We start from the raw sequence: 24,480 nt of genomic DNA, 5'->3' as shown, positions 1-24,480 counted from the left end.
TCTCATGTGTCTGATGGTGTTTCTCTGCAGATGAGAACAAACCAATATGGATGCATGCTGAGGAGAGAGAAGAACAAAGCAAGGTGAGCGAAATCTGTTGGTAGAGCGCAGATTAACAAATAGACTTGAAAATAAAAAAAAAAATATGTATAAATCATTTCTACTCATTAATTGTTGTTTTGAATTTGTCCCCAAGATCTTCTAATTACTTTAAAAAGTTGCATCTTACAGTCGAAAAATCTGACACAATATTCAGTAGTTAACCACATTTAAATTTGACGTCTATCAACGTCAGGTAGTAAGTAGTATGTAACACTGACGGCAGCATTAAAGTACTCCGACAGTGTTATGATCGTATTTAAGATAGAATAGGAAGGATTGACTTTACAAAGAGTTGGATTATTAAATGAAGTCTCTGTAATAACCACCCAGTGCTGATGGTGTGAGTACCCCGCTTCCCTAACTAGAGGAGTTTATTTTTGTCAGGGTTTAAAAGGTTTTCAGGGAAGGAATCCTGACTCGTCTGTAATCCCACCACTGAAATACCCCTTCATGGTATCTTTGATGGTATTAAAAAGAGCCTCTAGTTTTCAAATGGGTTAATTTCCATCTTTTTAAAGCATGAGTCACTTCACGTTTTACTTCATGGGTTCGTGCTTCTTGCCAGGACTTAAAATGTTCATTTAAGTAGAGGTAGATTCCCTGAAGCACTTTGGCTGTAAACTAATGAACGTGAGTTTTGTCTCATAGGGGAAGCAGAAGGACGGCTCACCATTTGGAGAATATGGAGGCTGGTACAAAGCCTGCAAAGTCGACAGGTCAGTTTGGTTAATGAATTCAGTGTTTGAGTGAAGATGGGTGATGCTCCCAGTAGCAAACAAACAAAAATCTATTCAATTATAACAAGAGTCAAGTCAAGTAAAACTCTAATGGTCCGCAGAGGGGCAATTGGTTGTACAGCAGTGACAACAGTAATAACACAAGATGAATTAAATACAACATATAACGAGGTTCCTGAATGATCCCGGGACCTTTTAACACAAAGTAACATCTACTTTGGACCCTTCATCACGGGTGGTAAATGACTACTGGTTGTTACCAAAAAGTGATCTTTTTCTTAACTTTATTTTTTAGAAGCCTGAAGAAGGAAAATCATAGAGAAGATTTAAGAGAAAAGTACGAAAGAATACATTTTCTGGTTCCTTTATTGTTAATCATCTTTTGGCCCCCTTTTGAACCCTTAATAGGGTTCCCAACCCATAAGACATACAAGACTTTCTTTTTGTTTGAACTTACATGTATAACACTACTCTGCTTTCGCCAGGCTGATTCTCTGTGATGAGATGTTTCTTCTCGTTGTTTTTGCAGCCCCACAGTGACCACCACCCTGAAGAACCTCGGCGCCCTCTACAGGCGCCAGGGCAAGTTCGAGGCGGCCGAGACTCTTGAGGAGGCTGCCATGCGTTCCAGAAAGCAGGTGTGACTAATAATACAGGGTTCCTTGCTGTGTGTTAAAACTGCAGCGATAATGGCAGATGAAATGGGTCAGCTCAGCATAAACGGCCGATTTAGAGGCAGAAAATCTAGTGTAAAATTAGGGATGAGATGATAAACTCTGAGATGCCGGAAAGCCTGGGGTGCAGCTTTGAAACTGCCTCTGAGGGTGTGATATTTATGAGACCTAATGGGGTTTCCTGGGGAGATGAGAAGTGGTGAAGCCCCGCAGCTTTCATCCTAAATTAGGATCTCCTTCCAGGATTCAATGGCAAGTATCTCTTGCTGGGGAAGTAACATGATACTCAAATGAAACTGGATTCCTGTGGTGGTGCTACAGTTACAGCTGGCTAGAGCTATTATGTTTTGGTAATCAAATTAGAAATACCTCATACCTGTATAGATACTTTTTTGTTGAATCAAATCAATATTTAGGGCTGTAGTTTCATATGCTGACAATGTGAAACTAAAGAAATTACAGATTTTACAAACACAAATTGCAGAATATTTTCTCAAAGTTTTTTGTCATTTATGCATCATTTACTTATTTTAGTGCACATACAGTATTTAATTTAAGTAGCAGTAACGTGTGAAATGTGGTCATGTAAGCAGCTTTTACAAATGCACTTAAATGCAGATGAATAGATATGATATGATAAGTAGATATTGACATTTAAAACAATCCGTTTAAAACAATCTGGCCCAGAATGAGATAGCATTTTAAAGATTACCTACAGTTTTTAAGTCTGTACAATGTGAGAGGAGGAACCTGTTAATACAGATAAAATAACAAGCATTTAGATTCAGATCACCGTTCAACAGTTTGTCTGTTTGGTTTGTGATTTTCCCCTCTTGAATCATTTATTCTTCAGGCAGGTTCAAAGGGAACAGCTTTGCACTGGTGTAACACTATCATTGGTCCAGCTTTAATTATGCCAGACTGAGGCAGCTTGACTTTGCCAACTTGTTCCTAGAGAGAAATCCCACTGAATTTGCTTTCAAATAAGCATTTGTTTGATATGAAAACTTCCCCCTCTTCTCAAATATGTTTTGCTTATTGTTCCTTCACTTGGATGTTTCACTGTGCAGTTTGACAGTTTTAACATTCATTTAGTTGAACCGTGTACGTACAAGGATGATTTTGTGACGTTACAACTAGTTTTGAAACTAGTTGCGGTTCAATATTAAATCTACACAAGTGTGATATGAATACTTATGCCTCTAGTGCAGCCTTTCTCAAACCATGGGCCATGCATACCGCCCCCAAAAAATAAAATAGGCTATATAACCGTGCATGGAACTGCTGTGTAACCGCTGCGTTAGAGTCCGCACCGACGGGGGGTGGCGCAGCAATGACAGGGAAGCACGTAGTGTCGTGGCTCAAAGCAAAAGAGATGTCTCCCTCTGTTCAAGAAACTCCATCGGTGCCACCAGGTCACCCAACTGTAATTTTAAATGTAGGTAGTACAAAGTTTAGGTGCGCATTAATATTGTCATATCATGTTTAAAGTTCCTGTGACGTTTACAGTCTATGGTTCAGGCTCAATTGCTCTGTGATTAGTCCAGATGCCTGTGCCATCTCACCAGGGGGGCAGATACTGGCAAACTTTGGGTCATTACTCTGTGCTATCTATTATTGTAACTGTAAATAATTTATTAAAGTTTCTTTCTTTCTATCCCCGCAAAATTACGTAAGTGGACTGTCGAGGATTAGTGCCAAACATTACGAATGGACTTTGCAGTGAAGGAGGAGTCATCTTTTGTCCAGTCGTTAAACTATTAAAATAAATAATTCCTCCATATCATAGATTATTTTTGCTTTAATCATCTCTAAAAAGAAAGGGGGTTTCATACAAGTGGTGGTGGCACTGTAGAATACCATTTTACTTTTGTAACTGACTTTGCTGAATTAGTTCCTTCTGCTGGTTCCTTCTAAGGTGTGTGAGTGTGTGCCAGGGCCTGGGTTCAGTGCAGCAGGCGGTAGAAGTCTATAGCTTTAATATTAATTGGATTGGATGAATTGGTACTTGTTCCTGCCAGCTGTACAGTGTCCATGTGTGTGACAGTGTGCTAAAGCTGCAGGTGGCAGAGGTGGTCAGCTTTTGCGTTAACTGGATTATTTGAATTGGCATTAATTGCTGCCTGTTGTGTAATGTGTGTGTCTTTGTGTTTATTATCAGGGCCTGGACACTGTGCATAAGCAGCGCGTGGCGGAGGTCCTGAGCGAGCCGGAGGCCCGTGAGAAGCAGCGAAGCCGCGAGAGCTTGACCTCTGACACGGTGAAGTACGAAAGCGGGCCGGACGGTGGCGAGGAAGTGAGTATGAGCGTGGAGTGGAACGGGGTAAGTACAGTACACAGCCCTCGACACAATACTGAGTCTTCAGACATGTTTATACAACAAACAGCCTGTTTCTTTCTGGACAGAAGCCACATACAGAGAGATAAAGTCTGATAAAGTCTTGTTGAAATAAATCTATTAAGTGTATATACTGTTAGTACAGAAAGATTGATAACAGCGCAGTACCCTTCATGCAGATTATTATTTAAACTCCGGAGCATCAAGTGCTTTACTTGGTTATGTTTGTCTTGGTAATGTTATAAAATGGGTATTTTCAAAGAGCAAGACATGCAGCAAGATGGTTTTCCATCAAGGTGCAGGAGAACTGTAGATGAGTAAAAATGCAATCTGAAACAACCAGAATAAGCATGTTTAATAGGTAGAAAGAGATGGATTTTTTTTTTTTTTTTTTTTTGTTAAAAAAAAAGAAGAAGAAGTAACACCTGCCCACTGACTTCAAACCACAAATGTCTCCAAACAGCTTTCGTTTTCCATTTAAATAAAGTTGTGTTTTGGAGTCAGTGGGCAGGTGTTTGTCTTTTCATTTGTGCGGATTTCAGCTACAGTACATGTAATGTGCATATAACTACGCTTCAGACCTGATACTCACATTCATGTGTTACTAGTACTGGTAAACCAGAGGAGACACAGGAGACTAGTTTACTATTCTTAGCTAAAGTTACACAATGTGTTTTTGATTACTGTCTCAACATGACAGATAATGACTATTAGCTATTTCTGAGTCCGAATGATGTTTGTTGAAGAGCTCCATGTAAGACCACCTAAAAGTGTAGATTCAAAATCTCTAATGCAATATACTTTCTCCTTACATTGTCTACTTTGTGTTTTACAAAAGCCATTTTAACATGAAATCCTCCTTGTTTTATCAGATAGGTACTAAGATGTATAGATGAGTAGTCGTTGTCACTTTATGATAAAGATGTAAATGTTTCTCAGGGTTCCTGTGGTTTCTGTCAAAAAAGATACTATGAGGTTGTTGCTTTGCTCCGTTAATCACGGTTATTCTAATTAGAAACCTAAAACCTGTGAATGATAGTCAAAAGAACATTTTAGACTGTGCTACACTGATCATGCTGATTGACTGTCAGAATCACTCTCCTGCAGTAGCTATTGCTTGTACTTCACTGTTATCATGTGATTTAATAAGTGAACAACTGCTCTTGTCTGGATCTTAGATCTCTGAGTTGCTTCAGTCGTAGTGTTTTACATTTACATAGTGCTTTGATTGTAATAAACCACTAAACTTTCTTACTGTAGAGCTTTCCCAACTAACTCTGTCTCTTAGAAATCTGCTTCCACAGCAGTAAAGCCCCTCTGGTTACACATGTTGACAACACCCACCTAATTCCCTCTGCTGCAGAGCCACATTTCTAACTGAGCGGGTACATTTCACAGTCTCTGCAGTATTTTCTCAGCCTCTAGTGACTGCAGGGGTGAGAACATGTAGATGTAAAGTCTCTGTATCGCCATCTTATTTCTGCTGCTGCCTGCTCACATAGCAACAGTAGATAGCACCCTGAACAACCAATCAGCATCTCCTCCTGTTCCTCTGGCTGTGGCTCTGGGAGGTTTGGTGTGAGACACATCAGTGTCTATACACAATGTGCCCTGTCAGCCAGTTATTAGCAGACAATCTCCCATCACCAGCTGATCTCTGGACCTATTTATATCAGGAGAGCAGCCTGTCCTATCTGGAAAGACCTTTAGCTGGAAGTACGTTTCAATAATAGTCTTTTTGTTTTGCCCTCTTTTATCTGACCGTAAATAAATTTATGGCTGAAATGTCACCATAAACAACAACAGTATCGAACTTAAAAACATTCCTGAATTCATTTTGAATTTGATTCAAGATAAGATCAAACTTTATTGATCCCAAAGGGGACATGTAGCACTACAGCAGCACAAGAGAACCAGAGAGGTAAAAATATGTACAAAAAAAAAAAATATTAATTTGCAATTATATATAGATTAGTATGTATGCATAATTAATAGAATTTAGAATGAGGTGAAAATAATCTAGATGTAAAATGAATATGAATACTGTGTAGAAAATACCATAAGCACTGTGCATTGCAGTTTTGCACTATAACAGATTATCATTAGTTTATATGGCTTACATTAGAAGGGTAAAAACATGGTATTGGAAGTATTTATACCCTCTACTGCTTCCCTGCAGCTGTCAAACTACATGTTTGCCTTCCAATCAATAAATCAAATAAATAATAAATCACTTCCACTTCAGCTCTCTCTACAGGCAGGTGTGAAAACAGTTTTCTTCTCACTGTATTATAAATCCGTCCTCTGAGAAGCACCATGACTCATCAGTGTGTTCATCTGACTCAACATGGGCTCTGTACTGTACTCTTTGTGTGATGTTTCGGATCTGTGTCCACTGTGCTGGATCTACCTGTGTGTTTACCTCCTTTTTATCTGTGTGATAAGCTGCTGCCTAAGAATGTAAAGTCAATTTCTTTCTGATCTTTATTTCTTTCCTTTGCCTGCTTTGTCAGCATGATAGCAGCCAGAGAGAAAGGAACGATTGTTTAATGGATGTCTAGGGAGTAAAAAGAACGCCTAAAACACAAATGTTGATTATCATTAAGTTGGCTTTTGTTAAATATAACACTGTAATCTCTAATAATTGTATTATTATGATCACTAAAGTGCTGTTTTCTTTACGCTTACATTTCCGGCATTCGGCTGGTTGTTTTATCCAGTCAAATGCAGAATACTGCAATAATAAGAATAAACTTCAGTTTAGCACTAAAAACGATTAGTCAAATAATCAAATAGTAGCTCAACAATTAAAAAACAACAACCAAAAACAATACACTGTTTTTAGCTTCTCAAATGTGAATATTTGCTGGTTTTCTTAATTTCTCTGTGATAAGATTTGAATATATCTGGATTTTTCACTGTTTAAACAGGCAATTTTAATAGGTGAGTTTGGTTTTTGGGAAATTGTGATGGATTTTCTTTTACTGTTTTCTGACATCTTTAGTCCAAACAGTTAGTCTGTTAATTAAAAATTGATAATGTGAATAATCATTATTTGCAGCCCTACTTAGTTGCTATGTAACCAAATAAAATACAAGGAACCAACGAAAAACAAAAGTACTACAAGTACTCAGAAGTCTGGCTGCTCTCATGTGTCTCCTACCTGCTTCCCCTCTGTGTTTTATTGTGTGGTAGTCTAACAAAGTTTAACTTTGTTCTACTTGATAAAGTGTGCTAACACATGTTACAGCTATACACAAACAAACACAGTACCTCTCCACCATGTTTAAACTGTGCAAAGGCTCCACCTGGTGGCGAACTCTGTGAGTTATCCCACAGTGAACTGCAGTTCTTATGCATATGTGGTTAAAGAATAGTCAAAGAAAGAACTGTAATCACCTTCTGATGCCTTGCTATGTTGGTATTAGTATTTGTCTGTATTTGAATAAGTAGTCAGGTACTTTTAGCAGTTGCAGACAATATAGAGACTATAACGACTGTTGCATCTTAAAAAAATAGTTTAGTTTCCACCCTTAGTGGCACGTATTATATAAACCTGCCTAATAGCCTGAGCCAGAGTTTATAGGCATATTGGCATATTTCTGGTGTTACTTTCCCACCCTGTCAAAAGCTGTCCATCTGTAATCGAACACGTAGAGGTTCATTAAGTCAGCTGAGACCTTTTATTAGATTTTCACTTTCACACCTGAAGCAGGAAGCAGGAGGTGTGAATTGTGTCTGGACAGAGCTGATGATAACTTGTCTTCCATGCCTCAAAACCAGTCACTTCCTCTTGGGTTTGTTTTGTTTTTCTGGGTTTTTGGACTCTTAACGAGTCAGTGGGCGAGACCCCAGGCCATTTGAACTGAACTGTGGAAAATGGCCTATGGCCTAAGAGAAGCTGAAATACTAAAGGCTGGGTGTTTTTATTTTACCAGCCACTTCAGTTGGTTGGAACTGACATAGAACAAAAATATTATTTTAGCTTTTTGGCCTGATTTTAGAATATCGGTCATGTTTATCTACATAATTCTTGTGTTTTGGTCCACAAACGGAAGTTGTAAGAGATATTTTGGCTTTCAGTATCGATATACGCTTGGTTACCGGTTTATTAGGTACACATAGTTAAAACTATTGCAGTAATACAACTATGTTCTGCAATAAATCCTCCTTCATGAAGGTTATAATGTTTTTAGTTTTAGAAAGGTGTTTATTCAACTGTGTGCTCCTTTTTTGGAGAATGTAGTTTGTGTTGCTGTTAAACTGTATTGGGATATAATGTATATAAACATTGTGGACAAAATATTAGAAACACATGCAACACAAACTGCATCCTCTTAAATGACCATAACATTAAATCAACACCAAAAAAAGCAAGCAAACTAAACATTATAACCTTCATTTAGGTAGATTTTAGGTTTAGCTACTGTAGGTGTACCTAAACTGGCAACTGAGTGCACATCATGATAACATATTTCTGAGCTGAAAGATTCCCTTAAGCCTAGAATCAACATGTTACTATTTAAAAATAAAAAGTATGTGTTATGTGGAGAAGAAGTTGACATTGTTGTGGCAGCGTTTCTTTGTGTGCCTTGCTACTCATTAGACGGGATCGGTCTAATTGCTAGTTTATCCAAGTTTCTCATTATCTTATTGAGGAAATGCTTCTCTCACAATCAGTGTTTATATTGTTCATAATGCTCAGCCCCATTGTCTATCAGTCAGGATCATTTTTAAGGAGTTGTATCACTTATCATGTAACTGGGCTGTCTTTTATAAAAAAAAAAATTAAAAAAAAAAGAGAAATTGATTGCTTTTGCCAAAGCCTCTCTAGCTAATGCACAAGCTGGTGGAGAAGTACTGTGTCTGATCTGGGAACTCGATAACCTTGTCTGTCTGTTTATTGTTTCCCTACCTCTTCTCTTCCTAAACTGTTCTTTTTCATTTCTTTCTCACTCCTAAATTGCTCATTTCAAACTATCTCATCTCTCTTTCCTTCTCTCTCTTTCTGCTCCGTCTGACCGGCAGGCATAACTCCAGATGCCTTGTAATGGTTCTAAAAACTTGTCTTCTGCATGACGGACGCCTCACTTCGCCTCAACCCCTTCAGCTTCGCAGTTTTCTTCAACTATGAACCCGCCTCTCTCTCTCTCTCTCGCTCTCGCTCTCGCTCTCGCTCCTCCACCCCCTCCGGATGTTCTGGTGGGGATTCTTCACACCGGGTCGAAATAGAGTGATAGTGTTGCTTTTAAACCCTCCTCTCTGCTGGGTTTTGGGGGGGGGGGGGAACTGTGCAGAGACAGCTTGTGTGTCTAAATCCAAACCTCTGCTTCCTACTCGTCTCTGAAGCTCTGTGCTCGACTGTGTGTGTCTGCTGTGGGTGGGAGAGGACAGGGCTGATGTTTCTTTATGACAACATTAAACTCTTATCATGTTGTTTCTGCTGCCATTTAACACTAGCCTCTGCTTCTCTACTTCCTCTCTGGTGTCTTCTAACTGTACTTTCATATTGGCTGTAGACTCATTTATTGGTTGTTGGGGGGATTATGTGGAGAGATTGACAGTATGCCCTTAAATCTTGTCCTCTCAGCTGTCCTTTAAAGCATAACTCTCTCTATTTTGACCTGGACTCTGAACTTTCCAAATCCCACCCAAACACAACAATTCTGACCCAGAATAACACCTGTTGCTTCATTTCAAAGTTCTTTGCTTCCTTGGAGCTTAAAAGAAATGGTAGAAAAAGCTGATTGGCCGCTCCAAAAATACACTTACCACACAACCTTTGTCAAACACGTTTCAGGTATAAAATGGCCAGAGTTAAAGCTTTGAACCCTTTATCCACCCACCTCGCCGTCTCTCTTTCTATGGAGGGTAGAAGCTTCTCTTCTCCTTTCAGTTTGATTTAGCATTTACACCTAAACGTCATTAGTGGTGTCTCAAAGCTCATAGTGATTCTTAAAATGCTGTAAATAACATCAGCGTAACTCGTCAGCATGATCGAGAAGCAGCCTGGCTTGTGGCTTTATTAGAGTTTAGTCATTAATTTTGCACTCTGTGTCATCTGGTGGCAATATCAGACACATAAACTAATGTTGTGATGTCACAGAGAGGACACGTCAAACGTAACAGGATGCATGCACAATGTGTTTTAACTTCAACATAATAGTTTATCTGATAAAGTTATGATATGAAATGGACATTTTCAAATAAATGTCAAAGTTTAAAGATAAAAGAAGTAAAGTTTTTGGCCTAAACATGGTGCATCCAGCCTGTTACCTTCTGTATATCTCTGTATATAGATGTCAGGATGGGTGGAGGTGGTGGGGCTAAGCAAGCAATTATGCATTTGTTGGAAATTTGGGATCTGAAATGGTCTCCCCATCTCTGTTCTCGGCTCCTTGCTAATGATCTTTCTGTGTGTCCTTCCTGTCCTGTTTGTGCATCTTTCTTAACTTCTAATAAAACCTAAACTCTTTGCTCACCTGAAACCTGTGCCTGTCGCCTTTTTGTGTGTTCCCTCTCTTTTCTGTGTGTGTGCCTTCTTAACTGTGTGAGCTCTAAACATTAATAACTCTCAGCAGCACTTCTCTAGGTACTGAAACTCGAGTCAAAGCAGTTGTTGAAAATACTTCAAAGGAGTCCTATTATGCTTTTCTGTATTTTCTGTCATATCTATAATGTAACGATGTCAGATGTTCATATTAAACGTGGCCAAAGCTTCAAATAATGAGTTAACCCTAATAAAAAGAAATCCCTGTGAGCCAAAAGTTTACTTTGCTATTTGAGGGCTAAACCAAAAGAACCACCGTTTTTAGATGTATAGTTAATCAACCAAGTATTGATATTTTCAGCCAATATACGCTGATCCCAGATATATCTTAAGTTACAAGAAACTGCAGTAAAGAAATGTTTGAGGTCCTTCTAGAAACAGTATTGGCATTACAAATTGTACAAAAGTACAGTACTTGAGTAAATGTACTTAGTTACATTCCACCACTGATGTTATGCTACCATCTACTTCTACTTCACCACATCTGAGAGGCAAATATTGAACTTTTTACTCCACTACATTAATCTGACAGCTTTTCGTTACTAGTTGCATTGCACATTGAGATTAATAAGATATACAATCAACTAATAAATGATGATATATTATAAACATGTGTATATAGTAGTTCAAATGAGCCCCACCTTTACCAGCTGTAACATTAATGATGCTTACATATTATTGTATCAATACTCATGATCCAAAATATAATATTCTGAAACAGGCCATTCTGCATAATGAGTAATTTTACTTAAAGTATATTTTGATGCTGATAGTTTTTGAATGCAGGACTTTTACTTGTAACCGAGTATTTAATACTCTGTGCTACTGCTATTTTTACTTAAGGAAAATATCGGAGTACTTCTTCCAGTCCTGCCTTTGTGATGAAATCAGATTTTAGAAGTATGGCTAGAGTGCTTTTGTCAGTACCCAGCATGCTCAGTGTCATCATCAGCTTCTTCTTCTTTTATTCCTGGACTCTTTGACTCAGCCTAACATTACTTTGCCAGAAACACTGGTTGTTTGACTCTGGCCATTGAGGTTTAAGTTGACAATATGTTAACATGTGTGAGGTTATGTTTAAATGACTAAAAACTCCTGTCTGCTCAAACAGAAAGTGAGTGGCAGTCAGAGACGATACTGTCAAAGCCTCACTTCTGTTTAGGATCCAGACTGAAAGGGAGGTGTCGGGGCGCAGACTGTAACCATGTTAAACACGGATACAAACAATCTATAGATTTTAATATTGTGAGCAATATATGGAGAAAAAAGGTCTAAGAAAAATGTCGAAAGATAAAAAATAAAAGTTGTGATATTTTGAGAGTAAAGTCAAGAAAATGAGTTGCGATGCAGCCTCACTGAGGGTGTGTTGAGGGTATCAGTCAAGAAACGTCCAGTCATGGTTATGTTGAATGAGTCAGGGACAACGCTTTGTTAAAAAGGAACCGGATACATCTGACAGGAAACATAAAATTAAAATTAACTTAAATGTTTTTAGTAATTGTAGCCTATTAGAGCACTGAACTGCATTGGTCACGTTGGACTCTATGTACCAATAGATGGTTTTACCTGTCCCACACTAACAACATGTGTGTGTGTGTGTGTGTGTGTGTGTGTGTGTGTGTGTGTGTGTGTGTGTGTGTGTGTGTGTGTGTGTGTGTGTGTGTGTGTGTGTGTGTGTGTGTGTGTGTGTGTGTGTGTGTGTGTGTGTGTGTGTGTGTGTGTGTGCAGTATGGAATTATAATGCACAGATTACTGAGCTTGTAACTTTACAGGTTTGCAAATGAGTGCATCTGCAATACTGCATCATGTATGCATGTGTGTGTGTGTGTGTGTGTGTGTGTGTGTGTGTGTGTGTGTGAGATTCACCAGTGCTGCTGTTTGAAGACTGCTACCCATAAGCTTTTAATTAAATCTACCAGTATAGCCGGATTTCTTTGACATATGGTCACGAAAAAACTAATGATTAAGACAAAATATACTTTGTTGTTGTTTTTGCCTCTGAATATTTTAAATCATCAAGACCACGAGAGACTCAATGTCCTCATTCAGTCAGGTTTCGTTGCAGGTTTTGCAGAGTCTGTTGGTTAAATAAAAAATCAGCATTTTTATCATCTGCATCAGGCAACATGCTGGATTTTTATTGAAGGGCAGTCTTACTTAGACTTCTCTTTATTGATCCTTTTGGGATGACTCCCGCAATGAAATTGGATTTCCAGCAGCAGATTTCAGCTTACAAACACTTGTATAGAAAATAAAGAGGTATAAAAATACAGTATAGAAAATACAGTATAAGAATAACAACAATAAACTTTTAGCTAAAAATAGGAAGTAAACAAAAATTAAATAAATAAACAAACAGTAAAACAAAAACTATAGATACATAAAGATAAATATGTAGGACTGTGTATGGCATTGTGTTATTATACAGTGAATAAATGACATTTAGCATAAATTAGCAGTTAACACTACAGGATTTACACTGTGTGTGTGTGTGTGTGTGTGTGTGTGTGTGTGTGTGTGTGTGTGTGTGTGCGCTGCGCTCTTATTTTAAAAAAGAAAAGGGGGGGGGGGGGGCCTGTGTGTATAAATGAGTGTAACGCTGTGACGTCTCCCATCAGGACGGCTCCGGCTCTCTGAAGAGGAGCGGCTCCTTCAGTAAACTGCGAGCGTCGATCCGTCGCAGCAGCGAGAAACTGGTCCGCAAGCTGAAAGGCGGCGGCTCGTCCCAAAACAGCGAGCCCAAAAACCCCGGGTAACTATCCCAACAGACACCTGACTGACCCAGGTGACTCTGACTTTATGCACTGGAGGAACGAGCCGGCCCTCCAGCCCTCGGCTCGGCTGCTTGGCAAACTAACCAAAAATAAAAGAAGGGATTCGCTGTACTTTGCTGGCGGTGAAGTAACTCTAAAGCTGTTTGCACATGAAATGACGGAGGAAGCTTTTACTGGCACATACACATTGGTCCTTTTTTTCCCATCACATTGGTTTACTTTTCTGTCCTCACACTGCCTCGGTACAGTGTCCAACTTTTCTTCTTCATGGTTTGGTTTGTCTGTCAGTGAGTGTTCGAGCCACTGTTTGGAAAGCAAATCATCAAAGAAAAAATAAAAACTTTAGAAAATAACCTGTAAAAAGTCGTACTACTTTCAGAATAAAGATGGAATATTGTGAGAAAAAAAGACATAAAATCTTTAGAAGAAAGGTGTAATATTTCGAGGAAATGTCACTATTTCAAATAATTTGAGAAAGATGTAATATGTCATTCGTAATATTACATTTGTTTTCTTGAAATATTTCAGCTTTTGAATTGTTTTCCTTACAGTGGTCCTAATATTCCGTTGTAAAGACCAAACCTGATGAAGTTAGAAAACCAAAGACTGTACAGTAAGCAGCACATGTACAGAGCTGATGAAATGGGAAAATAATGCAGCAGACGTGTGGAGGCTGCAACCAGACACAAACTAATGTCTGCTTATGAAATGCCTTTATGCTTGTTATGCCTGGAACTCATTTACTTTGTTTGTTTTAACCACTAATAGTTACACCTATTTATTGCATTTTGGGGCTTTTGGACTATTTATTTCAATTTGTTTTGAAATGTAGTTCAGTTTTACTTTCTTTGGATTTTATTATTTTCAATTTTTTTCTTTGTGAATTTTACTCTGAAAAACAAACTTGTCTGCATGGCTGTTTTTGTTGAATTTTTATTTATGAATAAATTTGTTCATTTGAATGTTTGGACTTGCATGCCTCATCTGTTTGCTCACGGGTTTCTATTTTCCTTTCTGTGCTGCTCTTCTCTGTGGCTCCTTAACATGATGGTCCTGATGATGATGATGGCAGTAACATCGTCGTCATGACGATCATCCGGTGATGGTAAATCACTGCAGAAATGTCCATTTTAACAAGTCATTAAGCATTGTTAATCGGCTGACCGACATCACTACCACCTACTACACAAAAATAACAACATTTTAGGGCCTTTTTATTTGACAGTTTACAGCTAGAGTAACAGGTGTGGATGTTTAATACCTGGTATGCGTCCTACAGTAGACCACGAAGCTGCGTGTTTTTAAGAAGAGGTTTCCCTAAAATGGAAGTTCAATCTTCCCGCCAGCAAATGAAGCCAGTTGTAGATAATGATATCTAATAATGAAAATACCTGTTCCACATCAACATTAAAATCAAATTGGGCCAGCCTTGCACCAAACTATCCTCCAAAATGTTTCCAGGTTGCTACACCATATGTGTAGAACTTAAAGATTCCTTACATTGGCGCTATCTGGTGGTAGAATGAAGAATGCCACTTTACACACTTTCAAACAAGTCAACGAGTCATTTTAAGTATTATTTAGTATTTTGCCCTTTATTTAAAAGCGACCATAGATACTGAGAGGAAACATGGGGAAAGAAAGTAGTGTTACCCCCACCCAACTCAAACGAGTGTGTAACTGGCCACCCTAAAAACATTTTAAATGTTTTTCAATCTTAAATTTCAGCCATCCTGTTTTTATACAGTAGATTTATTGTCTTAAAAAGGACAGAAAGTGTACACATTTAAAGGAAAAGCCTTGAATCAGTGTTAGATTGTTTATTTGAGTGTATAATGAAAAAGTGCAGAGTGAGGAAAGGATCCCATTTCTTGTCAGGATGGACGTGTTTCTGCAGTGTGACTTCACTGAACCCAAGTTTTTGTCCAGGCATGATTGTTGGTATGTGCATGAAGTCCTCTGACGTGTAAATATCACTTTACAGCTCATTAATAAAAAGACCTGTTGCAGCTTACTTCAATAGGTACCACTTTCTATTAAGGAACCTTTTCGAGAGGGTTTGTACCGTGTAACTAATGACTTCAATAATAAGTAATTTATTACGATTTAAATATCAGGCACAAGCCATTATGTTAATAATTGTCACATATTTCTTACTTTATAATTACACCGCAGCAAAAGTTATTAAGGCTACGTTTACACCGCAAGTCTTAATGCTTAATTCAGATTTTTTGCTCAGATCCGATTTTTTTGTTTGGCTGTTCACATTACCTTTTAAAATGTGGCCTATATCAGATTCCAGTGTGAACTGTTTGCTGTTTCGAACTGACCCACATGCGCAAAAGAACAATGACATCAGACGCAGCACGCTGTTGAACTAAAGTTAGGGAGGTTATGGAGGAAGTAAGCATTTTCACTTTTATTACAAAATGTTTGTGTAATGGCAGCCGTAACATTAATGAGCAGGTGCTGAGCAGGAGAAGAATGAAGAGAAAGAGCCAAATTGGCTATTTTGGCCTTTTGCAGGGTTATGGCTGCAAATTCACTACAGAGGTCTGTGTGGATGCAGAGGCGAAGCCAGGAGTGGTGGGGCTGTGTTGTGAAGAGCTTGACAGTGACGCAGTTTAACTCCCGCAGGCGCATAATTGTGACAAATGTCGATTTAGATCGACGTGAAAGTCGCATCAAATCCGCCTTGGTTGTTCACACTGCAGCCGCATTGAAAAAAATCAGACCTGAGTCTGATTCAGGACCACATATGGAAGTGGTCTAAATCTGATTTGAAAAAATCAGACCTGGGCAAGATTTGAGTGTTCACACTACTTCTGAAGAAGTCTGACCTGGTCACTTGACCCCAAAAAAATCTGATTTGGGCCACTTTTGCCTGCAGTCTGAACGTAGCCTTAGTCATCTCTTATTATAAATGTTTTGACAACAAATTGCCAAAGGTAAAACGTTAATAAATAGATTTTTGTTTTGTTGGTTAAAGAGCTAAAAAAGATTAAATAACAGAGGGCGTCATTTTAGAAAGTGGTACCAAAGTTTTATATTTAACTTCCTAAATATCATAAATAGGATGAGAAGAAGTTGTCAAGACACTTAGTGAGACTAACCTTTGTATGAAATGATCATGTATGTCATTAACCATCACAAACATATATACCACCACCATTTCCACTGAGCTAAACTCCTCACACCTGCCTCTCCACACCCCCCCCCCCGACCTCTGACCTCTGACTCCTCCCCCACCCCACCCCCCCTCCCTGCATGTCCCGGCTCTGGGTGCAGCATGAAGCGAGCCAGCTCTCTGGGGGTTCTTAACGTGGCGGACAAGGCTGCGACTGACCACTACCAAGTAAGGAGGCCGAGTGCCGGGAGTCCAAAAGTATCTGTCAGTTTGTCTTTAACCCTGCTGGTAACCGGCGGCAACATCCTGGGTCAAAGTTCAACTTTATTTTGAACATTTTAAATATGGGAAGAGTAGGAAGGTGGACATGCATTGTCTCGTCCTACCCCTATTCTATATTAATATATCCTTCAATACTCGATCAATTACATTGATTACATAAGTTTGTTGCTGACACAATTAGTTAAATAACCCTCATTACCATTTAGTTTATAATAAATTCATTGTATTTTATCAAGCAAAAAGGCTAAATAACTTCTCATTCCAGGTTGTCAGTTATGCAAATGTCGCTGCTTTTTCTCTGTTAGATATGATTGTAAATTGAACATTACATCAGGATGAACAACAATAACTACAACATTGATTTCAAAAATGAATGCCAGAATGCTCTTGAGAGGGCCAGAAAGTTTATGAAGAATACTTAAAAGTTAACCTAGCGCCACCTGGTTTACCAAGAGGGTAAAACAAACCATTAAAGAACTTTTTGCAGATACTTTTGGACCCGGTCTTTTATTTTATACTCCTTTCATGTCTGTATGAACTATCACCTGAGGATCTGTAGAGTTATTTTGTGTCAGATTCATCACTAATGATACAACATGAGTATGACTCACACACTTACTTCGCACACCATCATTTTTTACTAATCAACACAAAGTATTAACAGGGAGAATGTGTTTTTCTCGTTTGACGCTTTCACAAACAGGATGGAAATCAAAGTGTGATATAATGTACTATAAGTAAACCCAAATCCACAGTTAACACAACAACAGATGTTGTCTTCCAGGTTATTTAGATAATCTTACATCAGGTCAGAGAAAAAAAGCTTTTCACTAGGAGCTGCTATCTCAGAGCTAACAGAATAATCATTTCAAAGGAAAGTTGTAATAAATGTCATTGGTTTTAATGTGTTGTATCCAGTTATAGAAAGTACATTTAGTACTTTTACTTTTGGTAGTTTAAGTATATTTTGATGCTAATACTTGCAGAAGTTAAAATTTTTTACTGTTTTTGCACTGTACTCTTACTTAAGTAGAAGTTCGGAGTATTTCTTCCATCATTGCTCATATCAGTCACTATGGGTTAAAGCCTATTTACATGTTTACCAGCCTTGAGTCATTTTGGTCGAGCTAAAGGCAAAATCTTAGTTCCTAAAAAGTTGAAATATTGGGGGTCTGTTCGTTGTTCAGTTCTTTTTTGATCAAGGTCTGTTTATAAAAAATTTTCAGAGATATTAACAAGATACAACAATCAAAACTAATCCCAAACATCTGTCCACCCACCCACCTACCTACCAGACCAACACTTCTAAATTAAAGTTACTTTATATATTTACCTGAAAGAAGAAAAACAATTAGGAGAAATCAATAACAACATAGGAATATACAATGTACTGTGGGGTCACATTCTTTGCTTCCATTTTCTCTACAAATGTCAAGAAAGGCTGCCAAATAGTATGAAACTTTAAAAACAGACCCTTGGAGAGAGTATGATATCTTCTCTAGTTTAAGATATTACATAACTTCTATAACCCATTGAGACTATGAAGGGGGTAGAGGGTCTTTCCATCTGAAGAGAATGAGTCGCCTGGCCAAAAAAGTGCTAAAAGGCCAGCATGTTACACTTATTATTACTGAAATGCATATTCTGTTGTGTTCTTGTATAACACCAGAGCAGTGAGATGGGATGGATCAATTGGGAGCGTGCCTATGGTCCCACAGCCCTATGTTCCCACATTTCTAAGAATTTTTTCAAAATTAGTCTCTATGTTCCCACATTTCTAAGATTTTTTTCAAAATTAGGCCCTATGTTCCCACATTTCCTTTTTCATAAATTTGTATCAGATTTGATCCCCCTTTCTCCCAATTTGGTAGCCAATTACACCCAACCTATTATCCAGTAGCAATGGACTACAGATGGAATGTAACCCAAATCCTAACCCTAACATAGGGCCTAATTTTAAGAAGAATCTTAGAAATGTGGGAACATAGGGCTGACCCCGGTCAATTGGCTCCTTTAGTATTTCATGTTGTTCAGTTCTTCATGTAATTTTCCTTTTCTGCTGTGTTTTCTCTCCAGGAACGAAATAATCGTCTGAGGAACAGTCGCGACCTGAGTGCCAGCCACACCGACCTGGCGCGTTGAAGGTTTATCTGACCCTGGTGGGGGGAGGGTGAAGGGTGAAGGGTGAAGGTCGGAGCCTGAGAGGTCACTTCCTGTCCACAACCTCCTCACTGTAAACAGCCTCCCACATTATACTTCAGCATCACACCACCAAGTGCCCCGCTGTACAGGTCTCAATGTTTCACTGCACTTTCTGAAGCTTTGTGGCATTTTTTGTTTTCAACACACATCGAGGAACAAGAGCAAGATGAACATACAGTACAGTGACCTGCTGTTTGCGGTTTGAGTGTGTGTATCTTTTGATTTGTATGTGCGTGTACTGTATGTACTGTAAGTGTGTGCTGGTGTGAGTGATTGTCCTCTCAAATCAATATTTAATGCTACAGCTTGAATGAAAGCAGATGCAGAGTGGAGCTTTAGTTTTACAAACATTTCTCTCAGAACTCATCGGTCCAGTTAAACTGTTGTGGATGAAGCCAAAGATGAGCTCAGTTGTTTTAGCTACATGACGTCACACTGAAGGAAGCCTAAACCAACATGAAACCTGCTGCAAACCGCAAGTTTTAGACTCCAATTTCTCTTGAATTTCTAAAATAATAGTCTCGCATTTTCAGACTTTCCTCCACAGCGCTGCGGAGGAGGGTCTGGCTAGTCCACACAGCATTCTGGGATGGGAGAAAAATGTGCTCTGATTTAATGGCATTTCTTTAAACCAATCACAGTCGTCCTGGGCGGCGCTAAGCACCGGTCAGAGCCACAGTACCGCTGCAAAATAGTCTCGGGAAGGAACTAGTTTTGGTGGAACGTGTGTACATTCAAAATTTGTTTTAGTCGTGCAACAGAAAACTCAGATTGGACAGATAGTCTAGCTAGCTGTCTGGATTTACCCTGCAGAGATCTGAGGAGCAGTTAACCATAGTCCTCACAAATCCACTGGAGTTTAGAACGCCAACACAAAGAAAGAGGAAGGTGACGGATATCCGACCAAAATGATGATCTGATCCCTCCATAAGAAGTAAAACCAAAAATACAGCACACTTTAGTTCACTTTATTTATTGATTAATGAGATTTTAGTCCGTAGACCTTTATCAAGGAAGACTTTGTCTTTAAAAGTTTTGAAATTTTAAATCAAAGCAGGAAAGTTTTAAAGTGGCAGTCTAATTGATCACCAGTACTGCACATATTAATGAATGAATGAGGGAAATAAACTTTTACCAACTTAAACTTTGGCTTCACCCACTGAGGTTTAACTTGATGCAATGAGAGACAGCTCTGCCTCAATGTCACTTAAAATGTTTTTAACAACTAAAACTGCAGCGACTGCAGGAAACTAGTCCAGCAATGACGTCTTATTGTAGGCCGACCCGGACGTTAGCTTAGCTCTGCGCTCAATCTGCAGGCTTCCAATGGAAGTTCTGAACTGGGTTTTTGGATTGATTGCGAAAATAAGATCTGTAGCAAAGTAATATTTACGATAGTCACACAAATGAACAGACATTTCCAATAGTTGCACCACCGAAACGAAGATCTGATTTTCTGCATGAATGAACCCGTTGGAAACCTGTGGAGGGAACACATCTCTTTAACAATTGTTTTCCAAAAATGTTCCTGCGTCCTGTGTTGATTGACGATTATTTTGCTTTTGCTGTATGAAGTTCTATGTTTACATTTGTTTTTTTTTTGTAAATGATGTTTTATTTGTTTCTGTCTGTCTTTGCATTGCTCTGAAGAGTTTATCCTTATATCTTCTGGAGAACAGCAGCATTGTCTTCCTAAACGTCGAAGTGATGCTCTGAAATAGGGAGGCAGGACGATGACATGTTTTTGGCACGTGAAGGCCGACCGACACACTCTCAGGATCCAGGCGGTAGTTTCACACACTGACTGCAAAGTTAAAGCCACGCCACACTTTCACATGCTAAGGGAGAAATGTTACAGCTTTTATTGTTACTTCCAGGTGTGTTAGTGTTCATTCAAGACAACACTTTACCACACGAGTAAAGTCGAACAAATCCAACCAAAAGGTGCAAATTATGAATCATTTAAAATGCTTATCATCATGCTAGAGTTATTCCTGAGATTTAAGTCGCAAATGTAGAAAATGTATATTTGCTATTACCAAAACAAGAGGGAGTATTCCTCCCATAGCTAGGTTTAACTATAGATATAGTTTAACAGATATATATATATATATATCACTGTATACCAGCGATTCACTTTGAAATCCAAAGTGTTATTTAAAACTACAATTCATTTACTGACCTATTTACAAAATAGCCTACAGAATTGAGTCTAAAGGGGAAAATATGTATCCACACTCCCAAATATTCATCATGACAGCAGCTGGATGCTGATTTTGCATCACCCAAAACAGACTGCTAACTTAAAGGTGCTGTAGGTAGGATTGCGAAGATCTAACTTAGCCAAAAAATGTGAACATCAACAACTTCTCAGTCCCTCCCCCCTTCTGCTAAAGCCCAAACAGTCTTCTAAGCCCCTCCCCCCACAAGGGAGAATAAATGCGTGTGCATGAGCAGTGATTGACACGCAGTTAGAAACCCCCCCCCGGCTCTGATTGGTGCATCTGAACAGGGAGCGGTGGATTTTTTGCAAATCCCACTCCAGGCTGTAGGTGGTGCCAGAGGAGCCGCATTTTATTTTAAATGACCTGCTTCATGTCGTTCTACTAGAACATAGGGTCAGTTTCAGCAAATATGACAGAAAGTTAGTTTTATAAGTCTTACCTACTGCACCTTTAAACCCACTGGGCAAAACAATAAGAGGAAGAAAAGCTGCAAATCATCTCAACAGAAAAGCTGAAAATTGCGATGAGTTCAAAGAAATACGTAAAAATCTGACAATTGATGCAAGCTTTTTGGTACTTGACAGTTTCCTCTGCTGCAGACACATTTCTCTTTTTACCAAACAATGTGTTGGGGTTCCACACCCAGCCCTGATCGGGTTTAACCCTCGTGCATCTTTAAAGCAGTCTCAGGGTTTCCAGAAATCATCTTCAGACTGAATTTATATCTGAATTCTTCATTAAACCCCGTTCCATGTGTGTAAATGTGTCAGTAATGAGAGATTTGCACTGGAAACATTAGACCGACCGAAAGAAAGCAAACTGGCTTCACTGTATAATTATCGCATACTGACATACTTCAATCCGAATAATGACTAATGCATTTACTGCATTACAAGTTGTTTGTTTTTATGTTATTGGAGAGTACATGAACTTTTTTTTTTTGCAGGGGTGTGCAATAAGCTTGACTTTACCCTCCTTTGTTGGAAAAACTCTTCTGATTCTGATTTAATGGAAAAGGAATTCAAATCTGGACCGAAGTAGAGAATTGAAATTCAATTCAATTTTATTTATTGTGTCAAATCATAACAGAAGTTATCTCAGGACACTCTACAGATAGAGTAGGTCTAGACCACACTCTATTAAAAAGAACAAAGATGAAGAAGATGAAGCTGACTAGATTTGATAACTTGAATGATATTCATGGTCATTTGACCTTCTGTGCCGGCAATAATTTAGTCAAAGTCGCAGTGACCTTTTAAAAATGTTAAAGATCTAATTTTTTGAATGAAGTTCTTGTTTTTTCTTCTTTTTATTGACGCTGTTTGACGTTACAGAGTCGAGTGTGTTGAAGCTTCTTGTCGACTGTTGATCGGTCTTTTTTTAATGCTTGTCTTACTGTTAGAGGCTCCACAAAGTTACGAGGCACATAACTTTACTCTATCTGATGGGTTTGATCAACTGGGCAACATATTGGGCAACGTTAGACAGGCAACACCTTTGGCAACTGGCAACAAAGTGTTGTTCATGATATATAGAAAGACGTAGTTTAATGTTGGGAAGTTCTGAATGTAGTTTACACGAGATTAAAATGCAAAGTAGTTTTGTATGGATGCAAAGAAAGGCCAAAATAATTTCATTTAAATGTGAATTTTAAAAACTATTTTAAGACAGCACTCCGATGGTTAGAAACAAACCTTACCAAACACGTCATACCTTTATCTTTTTGTGTTTTTTGTTTCAGTCGATTAAACATGTTCGAGGTTTTGTCAAATGAGAGGATAACTGTTCTGTCACTGCAGAAAAACAAACCCTCAGGAGGCTTTAAAAAGAAGTTTCATGAAAACATTTTCTTTAGACTTCTATTCTTTGAGCTGGAGATGTGACTCCCCCTCCTGAGATCACATAGAGTAATAGACCCAACTCTTTGGACATGTATCCATCCTAGTTACCACGGCAACAAAGTGGATGCTGCACTTTTCTTCATATACTGCTCCACACAGGGATGTCCAATCTCCTAAAGTTAAGTTTCTACGGGCACAATAATTAAATACAAGATTGAATGTCAAGTTGTCCTCCGTTGTTGTTTGTTTGTTTTTTCTGTGTAGGATGAAATTCTTTGAAGGACGTTGTGCTTCCTGTAGCCCTCCATGTTAAATATGAAAGAAAAGTTGACTCCTCTGCATGTCTAAGTACAGAAAATGTTCCTGGAAGAAAAACTGGCATTCATGACTCGCCCTCCCAGACATGTAGGCTTTTAATGTGTGCACATTCCTCTTATTATGGTCTTATTAGAGAGAAATAACAATACAACAACATGCACAACTTTTACTCTCTAATTTCACTGTGATTTTGGGGACGTTTGTCTGCAAACTGATGTTCTACTGCGCACCCTCTGTATTAAAATAATCTGGTGAAAGTCCTGATGTTTGTACTGTGGTTTTTAATATTTGATCTGAAGTACTGTGTACAGTACACGTCATCCCACCAAATCCTACACACTGTTCCATGGAGTCATTGACTTATTTTTGTGCTGAAGGATTTTGCTTTTATTATTAATTATGGAATTTACTTTATTCCAAAAGATTGTGCTTACTTTTTAATTGAGAATTTTGATACAAAATATTCTGATAACTTAGCAAACAGCCTGAATAAAAACATGGACACATACGTACAGTCATGTGAAAAAATTAGGACACCCATGCTAAAGTTGAATAAAAAGAGAAATAAAAAAATCATCTTTTGGAAATTAATCTTAATGCCTTAATTAAAAAAATGAGGAAAAATCCAACCTTCAAGGACACCAATTTTCTTTCTGAATGAATAATGTATCATAAATAAATAAATGTTTTTCCTTAAAATACAGGGGGCATAAGTGAGTACACCCCTATGTCAAATTCCCATAGAGGCAGGCAGATTTTTATTTTTAAAGGCCAGTTATTTCATGGATCCAGGATACTATGCATCCTGATAAAGTTCCCTTGGCCTTTGGAATTAAAATAGCCCCACATCATCACATACCCTTTTTTTAATTCCTCTTTTTAGTCAACTTTAGCATGGGTGTCCTAATTTGTTCACATGACTGTATATACAGTAGCAGGAGCCTTAAGAGATCATAAAGATTAAAACATGAATACAAATTTGAGTTTTATTCTACGTCTTTTAGATGTCTGCTCACAAACAATTAAAGACAACATGAGAACATTGTTCATGATAGAATAAAAAACAAAACGCACATACTTGTATTGCATAGAGAAATGTATTACTATTACTTACATATCTCATTATTAGCAGAATAGATGTGATAATAACCAGACAACTGTCTTTTAATTCATTATGAGACACAGATGTTGAATTTATGAGAAAAAGTTAAGATGGTATGGAAGATCTTTGAGATATACTTTTTTGTTGTTTTAACAAACTAAGTGACTTGAAGAAACAATTCAATTCTATTAGAAAAGGTAAAAAAATT

General features: G+C 38.3%; 1 protein-coding gene across 9 annotated transcripts in view; it reads left to right on the top strand.

Annotated features, from left to right (window-relative positions):
- Nucleotides 1-19,400, top strand: part of klc1a (kinesin light chain 1a) — a 44,938-nt gene extending 25,538 nt beyond the window's left edge. For 2 of the 9 annotated variants that reach the window (XM_031280285.2, XM_035994998.1), the window contains exons 10-16: nt 31-83; nt 751-818; nt 1,369-1,477; nt 3,675-3,836; nt 13,020-13,153; nt 16,464-16,530; nt 18,661-19,400. In XM_031280285.2, coding sequence (XP_031136145.1) covers nt 31-83; nt 751-818; nt 1,369-1,477; nt 3,675-3,836; nt 13,020-13,153; nt 16,464-16,530; nt 18,661-18,726 — 659 coding nt within the window. In that variant the 3' untranslated portion in view covers nt 18,727-19,400. Of the gene's footprint in view, nt 1-30; nt 84-750; nt 819-1,368; nt 1,478-3,674; nt 3,837-8,879; nt 10,340-13,019; nt 13,154-16,463; nt 16,531-18,660 lie in introns of those variants that run through there. The other 7 variants (XM_031280287.2, XR_004895806.1, XR_004895805.1 and 4 more) reach the window with 7 other exon arrangements.
- The last annotated feature ends 5,080 nt before the right edge of the window (nt 19,401-24,480 follow it).

The sequence above is a fragment of the Sander lucioperca genome, chromosome 18 (genome assembly GCF_008315115.2).
Source record: "Sander lucioperca isolate FBNREF2018 chromosome 18, SLUC_FBN_1.2, whole genome shotgun sequence".
NCBI classification, from domain to species: Eukaryota; Metazoa; Chordata; class Actinopteri; order Perciformes; family Percidae; genus Sander; species Sander lucioperca.
The sequence above is the reverse complement of the archived record's forward strand: the minus strand, read 5'-3'. Positions and strand labels throughout refer to the sequence as shown.